This window comes from Gastrolobium bilobum, unplaced genomic scaffold (assembly GCF_033153095.1).
Source record: "Gastrolobium bilobum isolate Gb01-03AN ecotype WA unplaced genomic scaffold, APGP_CSIRO_Gbil_v1 utg53266, whole genome shotgun sequence".
NCBI classification, from domain to species: domain Eukaryota; kingdom Viridiplantae; phylum Streptophyta; class Magnoliopsida; order Fabales; family Fabaceae; genus Gastrolobium; species Gastrolobium bilobum.
The window spans coordinates 1-16038 of record NW_026897404.1 but is presented as its reverse complement, the minus strand read 5'-3'; the positions used below and the strand labels follow the sequence as shown (position 1 = coordinate 16038).

Below are 16038 nucleotides of genomic sequence, written 5' to 3'. Positions count from 1 at the left end.
TTACCTCGAATCAGATTAGGATACTTCTGAGCTTCATTTGCATCAAAGGTGAACACCCGAGCTTGAGTAGGAGGTCGATTAGGATTCTGTGGGCAATCGGAAATAAAGTGTCCCGACTGTCCACACCCGTAGCCCAAATTGTTCCCCCGTCGGCAGACTCCAGCATGATTCTTTCCACATTAGCACAAGCATTGGGACCCTGTCGTCCAACTGAAGATTGTCCAGGAGCATTATTCATCTTGAAGTTACCAGTCTGAGCTTGCAACTACGGACCCTTGCCTCTATTCATTCCTGTAATCTTTCTGAAGAACCGGCCCACTTTACTTCCTCCCTGGGATTGCATTGGCTGCTTAGACAAATTCTTTGCTTCATTGATAATTTCTTCCGCTTGTCGACTCTGATTAATTAATTCTGGTAGAGTACGATTAGCTGTAGTCAGCATGAGCTTCCGGATCTCCGGGTGCAATCCACTTTCATATTTTTCCACTTGCCACTCTTCGTCATAGATGTTCCGATCAAAATTTGCATATTCCATCAGCTGCCCGAACTTAGAAATGTATTCATTGACAGTCATGTTATCCTGCCTTAGTGACAGCAGCTCTGTGTGTTTCATTCTTCTCATCGCCTTAGGAAAATACTTGTCGAGAAAGACCCGTCTGAACATCGCCCAAGTCAGATCAACATTTTGAGCTCGAAGCAAAGCCCTCGCACTGGTCCACCAAGTCAAAGCTTCACCAATCAGCTAGTATGAGGCGTAGTTAGCCTTCTGGGCTTCTGGACATCCCATGCGTTCAAATATGTGCTCGATCATCTGCAACCATCTGGCAGCAGTCTCAGGATTATCTCCACCTTCAAATGTAGGTGGCTGAAAGTTTCGGAAGTCTTTCAACCTCCATCTGGCAATTTCCTCAGCATTGTCCTGCATCTGGGGTTGGTCCGGATTCTGCTACCTATACTCTCGCCACTCTTGACTCAAGTTCTGGACAAAAGTGGCCAACCCCCCAACAGTAGTGATAACGTCGTCAGCTGCAGTATTATTTCTTCCCTGAGTAGAACCGCGGGTACCTGCCATGTTTCTGCACTCATAATACCACGAAATGAGCTGATCAAACTCACTGCAAGCTATTCATGACAGCAATCCCAAGTAGGTACTCGAGTTCAAATCAGATAAGTTGATAATGCATCTGTCCCTATCACTGTATAAGTCTAACGGTCTAGTTGTAACAATTAATATATCAAACAATTAAACATTTTATCACACAAAAGACAACAATTTATTTAGCAGTCAATTACAATCAGCAGACAATTCAGCAAGCAGCAAACAATTCAACAAGCAAACAGACACCATGAACCAAAACTGCTCTGATAACATTTAGTGTGACATCATCCCCTGTATGCATCCGAGGGAGTTGTCTGCTAAGCGGATTAGAGTCGAAATGCTAACGAGTAAGTTCTGAAATTTGGGTTTTAAGGCTCCTTAAATTTTTCGTATTCAAATCTGGTCTAAAAATAAACCGTGTGACATTTAGACAAAAATTACATTACTTGCTGAAACATTAATTTTCCTGACAGACCTTGCTGCCTTGTAAAAAATCGTTTAAAATCAAGTTTTCAAAATTCCATTGTAAAGTTTATATAATCTGAAACTAGACATGTGGGGCTTCGCGTTTATATAAATTATAAGCGAATCGGAGGTCTGCAGCCCCACGAAACATAACTCGCAAGGTGCTCGCAAACAGTTTTGGAAACAGCAGTTAAAACGTTAAGAAATTGTTTTTCGCAAAACGTAATCAGAATCTTCCAAAATTCAAACAGACCATAAAACCTTAAAACAGCAGATTAAAGCATGTTCCAACAGTAGTCCATGTTCCCCAAAATATTACATCAATATAACAAAGTCAGCTAGCTTCCAACAAATAAAACAGACAACAGCAGGAATTCCAATCAGCAGCAATCAACAGCAATTATCCAAAATAATAACGTCATCTTGTCCTCCTGCAATTTTATGAAAATTGAGCCCCAAGAAGGGTGAGAAAAATCCCAGTAGTGTGATAGAAAAACCAGTAATGCAACAGTACTAACTAGATACAGAATTATAACACAGTTGCATCATCAATTTAATCCGACAAATACTAATAATAATCATAGTGCGTATATAACGCCAAAGGGTGCGTATATAACGTCAAAGGTGTACGTTCATAGCACTACGGTGCACGTACTAACAAGCACAGTGGAGATTCCATAGGTGTCTCCTCAAGAGGATTCCAACTGCGACCTATGCGGACTGAAGCCAAGTGTCCCATACCCTGGTACCGGAGGGATGCCTATATGATGCGTGCTCAAACGTATGCTTATTAATTTGTGTTCAGAAATCAGCATGAAACTTATGCATAAATGCTATGTTATGATTCGCACACCAAACAAACAGCTAAAATTATGATATGAGTATGCATGACTAGATAATATTCAAATAGCATATATCTCATTGATTTCCAATACCAAGATGCTGAATAACAATTACTCTCCAAAACAGAATATCCAGCATGTCATGTCCATGGGCACAGTACAAATAACCTATACAAAATTCGAATCCAAGGCACATGAGAGCAACCATTCACAATCCCATATTGTAACGCCCGGCCACTTGCAAGAATCAATGACTGTCCCCACACACTAACACGGGACTTTTCAGTGTGCTTTGTCCTCACTTGCACACTTCCCGGGAAAACTTCCCAGGAGGTCACCCATCCCAGAATTGCTCCAAGTCAAGCACGCTTAGCTGTGGAGTTCTTTCGATCCGGGCTACCGAAAAGTAGATGCATCTTGTTAGTATAGGTAGTACCAATTAATTCTTATAAGTCATTCCTAACCGTACCGTCCCATACCAGTACAGTCTCTGGAATCCCTCTCTTTCGGGTGTTGATTCGATTCATTCATGAACCCCCATGCTACAAGATTTGGCATGAGCCGCTCATTGTCCGTGCCCTTTCGCACCGGCGATCACTCCCTGCCCTTGCCAGCTCTTGGTATGTTACATGCCCACCAGCTTCCTCCTGGTTCGTCCTCGAACCACACCGTACTGGAAGAGAGGCCCTGCTCTGATACCACTTGTAACGCCCGGCCACTTACAAGAATCAATGACTGTCCCCACACACTAACACGGGACTTTTCAATGTGCTTTGTCCTCACTCGCACAATTCCCGAGAAAACTTCCCAGGAGGTCACCCATCCCAAAATTGCTCCAAGTCAAGCACGCTTAACTGTGGAGTTCTTCCGATCCGGGCTACCGAAAAGTAGATGCATCTTGTTAGTATAGGTAGTACCAATTAATTCTTATAAGTCATTCTTAACTGTATCGTCCCATACCAGTACAGTCTCTGGAATCCCTCTCTTTCGGGTGTTGATTCGATTCACTCGTGAACCCCCATGTTGCAAGATTTGGCATGAGCCGCTCATTGTCCGTGCCCTTTCGCACCGGCGATCTCTCCATGCCCTTGCCATCTCTTGGGATGTTACACATATACTAGCTAGTAGTCACAAAAGGTAATGCCACCTAACACTTACCTCGCGTGCCACAAATAAAATTACCAAACAGCAGCGAAATGGTCCAAGGTCTTAAGAGTTTTGCGCACCTAATATACCAATGCACCAAATCAGAATTTCATACAATTATTTCTATAAGTCACCAAAAATTTCCAGGCTTCTAATTCATGTACTTTCATCGAATTATAAGGTTTCTAGTGCTAATTATTTACTGCCCTTAAGGTTATTTCATACATAGCTAGTAATTACAATTTTTCCAAGGTTCATAACATGTACAGGTTCGGTTTTCTTCATGGTTCTCCTAAGGAAGTAAATTTTCTGACTTCAACTAAATTTATTAAATTTGTACAGCAACAATACCCAAGGTTTTCCCTAGTTCCCACATGCATATCCATTCGGTTTCACCATGCTTTCTTCCCTAACAATATTCTGACTTTACAATGATGTTACCAATGTTTAGCAGCGAAACAAATCCCAAAGTTCCAACCAAAACAGTCCCACAATTTAATAGAAGGCCATTTCCAAGCTCATCGTTCCAATTCATTTTTAAGTTTTCAATCTAAGGTTCAAGAGGCTCAATACGGCAGAAAGATACAAGGAGCAAACCGAATGGCTGTTCAAGAAACAAAGAGATGGAATTTAAAGAAACTAACTCTCTAATCATGTTTTGCAAACCGAACGGAGGAGAGGAAGAGAGGGTTCTAAATTTCAATTTACCTCTTGCATGCACACCTAGCACCGCGAAAGATACAAGGAGCAACACCCCAACTTCCTTTGCTCCACGAAACAGCAAGTCCAGCCCTCCTAACAGTGGCTGTGCGCACAAGGGGAGAAGGAGGAACATAGAAACAATTATTCAAATGTATAGAAAGGCTCGTAGGCAACAAAAGATCCACATCCCCAACGGCTAGTGCAGCAACTCTTGCTCCATTCCCGACGCGGAGATTGACCTTATTCTTTTCCAGCTTCCTAGGACTATTTAGTACCTGCAACAAATTGCAGATATGAGATCCACAGCCAGTATCCATTACCCATGAAGCTAAATCAACACTTGAAAAATTAATTTTTGTAGTGAACATACCAGAGGCTGAAGCATCATCATGCTTCTTTCCCTTGAGGCTCGCAAGGAATAATGGGCATTTCCTCTTCCAATGTCCTTCATTATGACAATGGAAGCATACAGTTTTAGCATTGTCCTTGGATTTCTCCTTTCCTTTCCCTTTGCCCTTGCCTTTCTTATTCTTGGGCTGACCTCTGGGCTTGAGCTTGTCTGATTCTACAAACTTGCCTTTACCCTTGGTCATTTTAGGCCCGCTAATCAGAAGAGCTTGGGTCCTGTTCTTTTTAACAGCACCCTCAGCAGTGGTCAAGATATTCAACAACTCTGGGAGTGTTGTCTCCACCTTGTTCATATGGTAGTTGACCACAAAGCCATTAAATGAAGGTGGCAAGGACTGCAAGACTAAGTCAACACTTAGCTCATGGTCCATGATAAAAACCAAAGAAGCAACCTTCTCTATCAGACCAATCATCTTAAGGATGTGCGGTCCAACCGCCATACCATCAGCCAGCTTACAGCCAAACAGCTCCTTGGAGGTTTCAAAGCGCTCAGCCCTCCCTCGCTTATCATAAAGCTCTTGCAGATGCAAGATTATGGAGGGAGCATCTATATGCTCATGCTGACGCTGAAGCTCCGCAGACATAGACGCAAGCAATATACATACTGCCTGCTCATTGTCTGCCAAATGTTGTCTATGAGCTTCCCAGTCATACTGGTCATACCCATCTTGCCCTTCAGCAGGGGCAACAGGAACAGGAGAATCCAGAACATATGCTATCTTTTTAGAACGTAAAACTATTTTTACATTCCTATACCAATCCGTGAATTTTGGTCCAGATAACTTGTTAGTATCCAGAATAGAGCGTAAATTCAAATTTCTGGCCATAACTCAATTTCTAAAAATAAAGATAAAATTACATAAGTATTTCATGATAATAACCAAATACAGAGACTTTTAAAACGTATATGGCCCTCCCACTATTTTATCTAAAATCAATGACCCTCGGTGATTGATTTAGGGTTATCCTTCACAACGACATCCTTAGTGGGCTAAGAGAACGACTAGGTCCATTAGTCTCCGGCTGAGCCTGCAAAACAAACTTATCTAGTTGGTTGATCTTATTAACAATATCTCCATATCTTCTCTTAGATCATCAGGTTGACAAATCCTTGTCACTTAGTGTTACATCACTTCGTAACAACCTGGCCCATTGCCTAGATGCATAGACCCGGCTGAGCCTGCAATTTATGTATCTAGTTTAGCACAAACCATCATCCTAAGTGTTGTACACTTCAAAATGGAACCCTTACCCGACTAAATGATAGGTCTTAGCTGAGCTAGAGAGCACTATTATGTAGAAGGGATTTGAATGTCATCGATGATGGGAGGCAATCATAAAATGCTAGATAATTTTATTTGAGGGTTCATTTTAGTCTCATCATTAGTTATTCCTTTTCTTTTTCTAGTATGCATAATATAATAACTATCATATAGTTTTTCCTTTTAAACGGCTTGTTTAAACGTGCATACTAGTCGAGGAATGATCGCGTTTACTATAAGCATGCATACTTGTCGCAAATTCAAAAATTCAAAATTTTAAAATTCAAATTTCAAATTTTAATTTCCAAAATAAACGGAATTCACAATTCCGAAGAACAACTTTAAACCTTTGAAATTTTAAATTTAAATTTTAAGTTATTTTGAAAATTCGAATTTCTATAATATTCACACATGCATGCATAATTTCAAAAATCATAAATTTGAAATTTAAACGCAAGTTGATGATCATGGTGCCTTTCCGTTTTTTTTTAATGCAAAGTATCTTCAATCCTCGGATCATCTTCTTTGGCCAAAACATCTTTGTGCTCCATGGACTTACATCTTTTCACCGATTTAAAATTTACATCCAAAAAATTATATAAAATTTAAAAATGCAGAATTTTAAATCGGGACATAACAATCCTATTTAACCAAAAAAAAAATTAAAAATATATAAACAAATATTCAAAGAACCATGACCATCCAATTATCAAAGTACCTACAAGAAGGTTAGAGGCATACAAAATATAATATAGAATTGCAAAGCATTATCGAATTCATCTTCAAAACACGATCAAGATTCATAAAATCAAAATTGTGATGCGGCTGCCAACCATGTAGGTCGCGGCTATGATGGTGTCATCACCATCATGGTTTTTGACAATTCTAGTCCAACTAGATTTAAAACCCATCCTTAGCCCCAAGACTCTCTTGGCCGCCACTTTGTCTCCACAAAATGATGTCTCTTTCACATAATCACAAAAAATTAGTACTTTCATACAGAATAAATTTTTAAAAATCTTGTTCGAAAATTGAAGATTTCAAAAACAGTTTTTGAAAATCTGATATCAGATTTCTAACCCCATTCGTTTGCAGCAATGAACCTGGCTCTGATACCACTTGAAGGTTCGAAAAACTGCATCATAGTCATACTATGATGCACATACATGGGTGGAAAAACAAAAAAAAATTCGCTGCGGAAGCATAGACCATCTATACACCCCATGTATGAATGCTTTACGTTGAAACGATATAGGGTTTCAGAATTACCTTTTCACTTGTAGGCGCAAAAAGATGACGCCCTCCAACGGTGATCCACACGGTTATCTCCTTCTTGCTAGCGAGAATTCTTTCTCCTTGATCCCTCATTATCCTCGGTGGCTAGCTAGGCGCATGCAAGGAAGAGGCTACCAAGTGTTTGGATTATCTTATCAAGACTGTAATGGTGTCTTGAGGTTAGGTGATGGTGCAACCAGAGAGAGAAGAGGAAAAGGTTGGAGCTTGTTCTTTTAGAATCACACACTTAGGAGAGATGATGCATCAGGTTTTTATAAAATCTGATCAACCACATGAGCACACAAATTAAAGTGATGAGAGAGATTTTCCTTGATTCTATCCTTTTCATTATGCGCCCATATCAGCTCCCTTAAATCAGGCGCATACATTAAAAAGATGAGAGAGACTTTCCTTGACTCTCTCCCTTTAATTATGCGCCCCCTTTAATTCCTTTCTTTTCCTCAGAAATTTTGTTGCAACGATATTCATTTAAATTCTGAATTCAAATGAAACAGTAATTGAGAGAATCTTCATCCAATCTCTATTGGATTATTCCCTTAAGTAATTTTAAATTATTCTCAACAACCTAACCTCATAGAATTTAAAATTCCAATTCAAATTTCAAATTCCAATTTGAAATTTAAACTCAAATATAAATTCATCTTATCCCAGTTCGTAATTCGAATTCAAAATTCAAATTCAAATTTCAAATTTGCCCAAACCTTATTTTGGTCAAGTCAACTCTTTGAGTTACTAGGATTCATGCCCCAAGGTCTCTTTGGCCTCTTTGCGGAATATACATGCACATCAAGATCATGCTTTAGGAAAGCATGATGTTACCTTGTTCGTGAAATCACCAAATGATCAAGGCAGGTCTGAAGGGTTCAGACCCTCTAATGTTGATTAACACCACCCACTCGTCTAGGTGCAAGAACTCCTTCTTATGAAGCCACCGGATGATCACCACAAAGAGGCTTGCTAGGCGCTCTATGTGTGAAGATGGAGGCTAGGTGAAAGTGTTTGAAAGAGTGAAGCTCTCAATGTGAAAGCTTCACAAGTGGCGCAGGAGATAGGAGAGAATAGGCTAGGCTTTTTAGAAAAACCCTTGGAGGAACAACTTATCACTTAGGCGCATAAGAGGAGAGTATTTAAAATAAAATACCAATCAGATTTTTCTCCCAAAAATCTGATCATTAGGCGCCAGATTGGAGAGAGAGAAGTGGAGCTGTTTAATTTCAAAAATTGCTAACAGGCTCCTGGAATATTCTCTTGAGAATTGGTTCAAAACCTATTCAAAATTCTGATCAGAAATCTTCATAAGATCAGCTATATGGTGCGCCCCATATAGCCCAAAAAGGTGACTAGATACATCTGAGTAGTTGCATTCAAATTTGAATCAACTCACTCAGATTTTCTCCCAACTGACTAAATCTTCTGGAGCTGATTTTGATAAGCAAATCTTGCTCACCAGCAGCCCAAATCAGCGCCATATATAGCCTTGGGTTATGTCCAAATGATTCTCTCATGATACTAGTGATTTGTTCCAACAAGATCACATCTTATCATTTTGTTATGAAACAACCTTTCATAGGCAATTCAAATTCAAATGTTCAAACATTCAAATTCAAAATTCAAATTCAAAGTTCAAATTTCAAATTTCAAAATTCAAATTTCAAAATTCGAATTCCAAATTCAAATTTCAAAATTCAAATTTCAAATTTCAAATTCAAAATTCGAATTTCGAAATTCAAATTCAAAATTCAAAATTTCAAAATTCAAATTTTGAATTCCAAAATTCAAAATTTAAATGTTTGATAATTAATTTAACTAGTTAAATTAATTAGTAATGTCTTGGACTATCCAAGCCCATTACAATGATCCATGCGCCCTCCACCCCTTTAGGTGGAGTTCCAAACAACTTCTTGGGCTAATAACTATTATTAGGCCCAATATCTTTAATGCTAGAGCATCTAGAAAATTAAGTGTTTGTGTGTGACCCATTAGCTCCAACTTAGCTACTAACATAAATGGGCTTGGGCCCAATAAGCCCACAACCCATCTAATGACAACACAGAGCACTAGCAATGCTTTGTTGCCCCATAACTAGTTAGATTAATGATTTGATCATCCTATTAAACATATTTGGTTGCCGTATGTTTGTCCCTTCGTCTCGGTTACCTTCCCATAAAACCTAGGGTAAGGAAACGCATCAACCCTTGCGGTTTAGGGTTAGCTTTATATGAAATAAGGAGTCTTCAATTTACTGACTCTAAAGGCGGATCATCTTATAATCTCTTTTACTATGCATAGATTCCCGAGTCACTGTAAATGTCATCCTGATTTCTCCGGTTTAAGGATAACCTAATCTCTCACAGAGATTTGACAAATTCCTTCAGCTTATCACCCTAGCCCTGTGCCCTATCAGGACAAGCCCAAGAGCATACCTAGGAGTCTCCATGTTTCAGGCAGACGAGGTATACAGTCAAAGCATGCCTTCTAGAACACAGTCTAAGTGATAACTTTTGGTCTAAGGAAAGACATACCCAAATATGAAGAGACTACTCTAATGATACTATCTGTGAGATTTCCTCATAGAGTCTCTTTGTGGGTCCGTTCAGTGCGAGCAATACCCTTATAGGTCCACCCACGACTTTAGCTAAGACATCTCCATATCTGTAGCACATGAGGTCTATACCTTGTATCCATATACAAGTAGATAAGTCATGCTAGTCTTACCCGAGATTACTGACCTCATTCTCAGTATCTCTAGACTAGGAACAAAAAATTAGGAATAAACATCTGGTATTCTTGAATCCTCATGATTGTGATCTCATCACAGATACTCAAGAGATACCTATTTTATTCCACGGGGTTTATCAAGTTATTCATAATATATTAACATTAATATCGAGACAGAATTATGAGACAAGATAAAGAGTGCTTTTATTTATTTGCAACAATATTAAAAAAAGTCTACATCTCTGTCCTTATTTAATCATAAGATTGTCTCCAGGACACCCAAATACTAACAAGCTCCCACTTGGCCTAGAGCCAATCAGACCTAAGTCGTATACCCAAAGCCTCATAATGACTATCATGTTTTCTCTGAGAAGCATCCTTTGGGAACATAATCCAACTTTACATCCATTCTATCAATGATTTCTCTAATCAGGTGATATCTGCGGAGCACGTGCTTAGATCTTTGATGAGACCTAGGTTCCTTTGACTGCGCAATGGCTCCAGTGTTGTCGCACAACAACTGTATGGGCTCATCCACGCTTGGAACCACCCTAAGTTCAGATATGAACTTCTTGATCCACACGGCCTCCTTAGCCGCTTCTGAAGCAGCTATGTATTCAGCTTCTGTCGTTGAATCTGTTGTTGTCTCCTGCTTGGAACTCTTCCAAGATACTGCCCCACCATTTAAGGTGAATACGAACCCTGACTGTGACTTGCAGTCATCTTTGTCACTCTGAAAGCTGGCATCAGTGAACCCTTTCACTGTAAGCTCATTAACCCCACCATAGACTAAAAACGCATCCTTAGTTCTTCTCAAGTATTTAAGGATGGTCTTGACTGCCGTCCAGTGACCCTCTCTAGGGTCAAACTGGTATCTGCTCGTAATGTTTAAAGCATATGAGACATCTGGTCTCGTACATATCATGGCATACATGATGGACCCAATAGCCGAAGCGTATGGAATTCCACTCATGCGATCCTTCTCAGGCTGTGACTTAGGACACATAGCCTTTGAAAGATGTATCCCATGACTGACAGGTAGAAAACCCATTTTCGACCCTTCCATGCTAAACCTTTTTAGCATCTTGTCAATATACGTGGATTGAGATAAACCCAGCAGCCTGTTTGATCTATCTCTATAGATCTTTATACCAAGTATAAAGGCCGCCTCTCCCAAATCCTTCATGGTGAAGCTTGCCGAAAGCCATTCTTTCATTGTTTGTAATGTGGGGATGTCATTTCCTATAAGCAATATGTCATCTAGATAAAGAACTAGGAAGACAACATTACTCCCACTAACCTTCCTATAAACACAAGGTTCATCCTCGTTCTTGATGAAACCGTTACTCCTAACGATCTCATCAAAACGAATATTCCAACTCCTTGATGCTTGCTTTAGCCCATATATCGACCTTTGAAGTTTGCATATCATATGCTCCTGATCTTTGATTACAAAGCCTTCAGGTTGTGTCATGTACACTTCCTCCTTCAAGAACCCATTCAAGAAGGCGGTCTTGACATCCATTTGCCAAATTTCATAGTCGTGATATGCCGCTATTGCAAGCATGATCCTAATACATTTTATCATGGCAACAGGTGAGAAAGTCTCATCATAGTCAACTCCTTGTCTTTCACGATACCCTTTCGCAACCAACCTAGCTTTGTAGGTCTGAACGTTGCCATCTGCATCAGTCTTTCTTTTAAAGACCCATTTGTTACCAATAGGAACTATTCCTTGCGGTTTTGGAACCAAGGTCCATACCTTGTTTTGATACATCGAATCCATTTCAGATTCCATGGCTTCAAGCCATCTAGAAGAGTCAACATCCTTGACTGCCTCTTCGTAGTTACTTGCTTCATCATCCTCGACGGTTTGCTGATTCTCAATCACAAATCCATACCTCTCAGGTGGATGGATGACCCTCGTAGACCTACGGAGTTGTGTGTTTACTTCTCCATCGAAGAACGTCGCCTGTTGAGCAGACTTGGGTTCCTCAATCTGTTCACGTGGTTCTTGAACTTCTTCAAGATCAATCTTACTCCCACTGGCTCCTTGAGAGATCAAATCCTTCTCAAAGAACTCAGCATTCTTGGATACAAACACTTTGTGTTCATCCATAGAGGAAAAGTAGTATCCTTTAGTACCTTTAGGATACCCCACAAAAAGACATTTAGTACTCTTAGCACTAAGCTTGTCTGATTCCAATGTCTTGACATAAGCAGGCGATCCCCAAACCCTGAGATAACTCAGGTTGGGTCTCTTACCATTCCATATCTCATATGGTGTGGTCTGAACAGATTTAGACGATACCCTATTTAGAAGGTATGCCGTTGTGTCTAAGGCATATCCCCAAAACGATTTTGGAAGTTGAGTCTCACTCATCATAGACCTTACCATGTCTAACAAGGTCCTGTTTCTCCTTTCGGAGACACCATTTTGGTGTGGTGTGTAAGGAGCAGTAAACTGCGAGAGAATTCCATTCTCTCTCAGATAATCCTGAAATTCATGGCTCAAATATTCACCACCACGATCTGATCGTAATGTCTTAATTATCTTGCCACGCTGTTTCTCTACTTCACTCATAAACTCTTTGAACTTTTCGAAAGCTTCGGATTTATATCTCATCAGGTACACATACCCAAATCTTGATTTGTCATCCGTAAAGGTAATGAAATATGAGTATCCTCCTCTAGCCTCAATAGACATTGGGCCACATACATCAGAGTGAATGAGTTCTAATAACTCACTAGCCCTATGACTCTCAAGCCCTTTGGGCGTGTGACGAGTCATTTTCCCAGCTAGACAAGATTCACATTGTCCATAGGATTCCAAATCCAAGGAATCTAGGTATCCATTTGCATGCATCCTAGACAATCTTATTTCATTTATGTGCCCTAGTCTACAGTGCCAAAGATATGATTGATTATCCATCCTAGGTCGTTTCACATCTATTTTGAGCACTTCAGTTCCCATTTCAGGAACATACAATCCATTTATTAAGGTAGCAGTACCATAAACAATATCATTCATAATGATAGAAAATGTACCATTCTTAATACTGAAAATAAAACCATCTTGTTCCAAACAAGAAATTGAAATACTGTTTCTAGAAATACTTGGAACATAAAGACATTTATTCAAATGCAAAATAAGGCCCGTAGGCAAAATGAGGTCGGCTTCTCCAATAGAATGAGCAGCAACTCTTGCTCCATTTCCAACGCAGAGGTCCACCTCGTTCCTCTCCAATCTCCTGGGGCTCCTAAGTGCCTACAACATATTGCAGATGTGAGAACCACAACCGGTATCCAATACACATGAAGTAGGGTTAGCACATGAATAATTTATCTTAATCATGAAAATACCTGAGGTAGAAGCATCACCATGCTTCTTGTCCTTCACACTATTCAGGTAGTCTGGACAGTTCCTCTTCCAATGGCCTTTCTTGCCACAATGGAAGCACTCAGCATCGCCTTTGTACTTGGATGCTTTCTTACCCTTCTTGTTGCCCTTCTTCTTCTTGGATTTTCCTTTGGGCTTAAGGGAGTCACCTTTAGCAGGCCCCTTACCATTACCCTTGGCCTTGCTAGGCCCACCAATCAGAAGAGCTTGTGTCTTATCCTTCTTGATAGACACTTCAGCAGTTGTTAACATACTTAACAACTCAGGCAAGCTCACTTGCATCCCATGCATGTGGTAATTCATGATAAATTGACTAAAGGAAGGTGGAAGTGAGGTGAGCACTAAGTCATTACTTAGTTCGGCATCCATGATAAAGCCTAGATTTCCTAGCTTCTCAATCAGATTGATCATCTTAAGAACATGACTGCCAACAGGCATGCTCTCAGACATCCTGCAAGAGAACAATTCTCTTGAGGCCTCATGCCTGCCTTTAATGTCATACAACTCCTTGAGATGTAAGACAATAGAGGGAGCATCTATATGCTCATGCTGCTTTTGCAGTTCAGGCGACATGGATGCCAACATGATGCAGACAGCCAACAAATTGTCATCCATGTGCTGTTTGTGGGCCTCGAAATCAAATTCCGCGAACCCATCTTCCCCTTCCCTAGGAGCTACGGGTAATTCAGCATCTAGGACGTAAGCAATCTTTTCGGCCCTTAGAACAATTCTTAGGTTCCGATACCAGTCCATAAAATTTGGACCGGTCAGCTTGTTTGTATCAAGTATGGAGCGCAGTAACAGTGTATTAGTCATACTAATTAACTGAAAAATGTAAAGATAAAATTAATTAATATTTGGTCATGTAGTAAAAACAAATTATTAAAGACTTTAAATAATTTTGCCCCTCCCACTATTTTATCTAAGTCAATGACCCTTCCTTTTGACTTAGGGTTATTCTACTTTTAGAATTTACCTTAGTGGGATTAAGAATGCGATTATTTATTTTAACCCCCGTCTGAGATCGCGAGATTAATTTAAATAATGGATTGATCTTTATCAATGGTATCTTATACCCTTTCTTAACATTAGGTTGACAACTCCTTGTCACTTAGTGGTGCATCTCATGCAACCAACCTAGCACTATTACCCTAAGCACATAAGCCCGGCTGAGCCTGCAGCTCATGTCTCAGTTAAGCACTAACCAGCACCCCAAGTGTCTTACACTTCTAATACTACTCTTACTCAACGAAACAGTGGGTCCCAACTGGGTTGTAGAGCACCACTATTTAGAGGAGGTTTAAGTAATATTGGTGGTGGGAGGTAATCATGCGCTCAATAATTTTATTCCTTTTAAGGGTTCATTTTATTAAGGGTTTATTAAGTCTCATCAAACGCATTAATATATTATCATGCTAGTCGTAACCTATGTCATACATCTAACGGTTTAAACTAGTCGCAATTGGAGTTGCATAATAATCATACAAACGCGATTTAGTCCAACTCATGCATACTAGACGTCATAAGCCATAAAGCATACATATCGCGATACTCTATCTCATGCATACTAGTCGTATAATAACATACATGCAAATAAAACAGTTTTATTTTGAGATAGTCATGGTGCTCGCTCTTTTGTCCATCTTGCTTCTCAAGCATCGGCTTCTTGTCGTCTATACGCCACTAGCCTAATTTCTCTAATTACAATTAAAGAAACTCCAAAACATCTTGGAGGGACAAAATTTAAATTACAAAATTTAAATTACAAAAAATTTGAAATTTAAATTACATCTCTTGTAAAAGAGCCCAAAATTACAAATTAATTTAAAACTTGAAATTTCAAATTCCGGGCACCATGACCATCCCCTTCCTCTTTTGCACCTGAAATGTTAGACAACTCACAAGTACAAAATATTATCACATAACATATATTTTTCACGTATGTCTTGATATTTAACAATTAATTATCAAAACATATTTAAAATTTAAAACTTTTCTTAATTTTTCAATTGGCCGAATTATATAACAATTAATATAATTCTAATTTTGTTGACTCTTTCTCAAGGAACACAAAATTAAATCATGCATATAGCCATCAACACTTAATGGTCGAACGAACCATATACTCATGTATATGAGATTAATTTTCGAAAAATTTTATTGCATTCTCATGAAACAATTCATGGAGAAAAAAATAAGAAAACAATCAAGGTGTTCAAAACACCTTTCATGGTCGAACTCCACCCTTCAAAAAGGTGCTTCCTTTTAAAACTTTTATAAAGAAAAAGACAACCATGAATATGAATGGATGCATGAACATGGCATTCGAAATAACATGTTCATAAAAACAAAAACTTTAACCGTTTAAAGTATTGTAAATTAGAATCCAATCATAAAAAATTGAATCTTTAACCTTTAAAGAGATTTTAACCGTGAAAAATATGATCACAAACAAGGTACCATCACCCGTCGATGGTAAAGCAACCGGGCTCTGATACCACTTGAAAGTTCGAAATGGCCTTGAAGGCCGATGCATGCAAGAGGGAAAAACAAAATTTTTCTTTGCGGAATATACATGCACATCAAGATCATGCTTTAGGAAAGCATGATGTTACCTTGTTCGTGAAATCACCAGATGTTCAAGGCAGGTCTGAAGGGTTCAGACCCTCTAATGTTGATCCACACCACCCACTCGTCTAG

General features: G+C 39.3%; 1 protein-coding gene across 1 annotated transcript; it reads right to left on the bottom strand.

Annotated features, from left to right (window-relative positions):
• Positions 1-265: 265 nt before the first annotated feature.
• LOC133306684 (uncharacterized) lies at positions 266-925 on the bottom strand. The gene is made up of 2 exons (XM_061507024.1): positions 819-925; positions 266-710 (listed from the first exon to the last, which is right to left on the bottom strand). Exons 1-2 carry the CDS (start codon positions 923-925, stop codon positions 266-268), a joined length of 552 nt encoding a protein of 183 aa, XP_061363008.1.
• Between the last annotated feature and the right edge of the window lie 15113 nt (positions 926-16038).

What these genes read in the sequence shown, in the direction of transcription:
- LOC133306684 (XM_061507024.1), bottom strand. Translation starts at nt 925, where the DNA reads ATGCAGGACAATGCTGAGGAAATTGCCAGATGGAGGTTGAAAGACTTC. An exon ending in CCTGAGACTGCTGCCAGATG is followed by an intron (nt 711 to 818) that starts GTTGCAGATGAT and finishes TTGGTGGACCAG; the next exon opens with TGCGAGGGCTTTGCTTCGAG.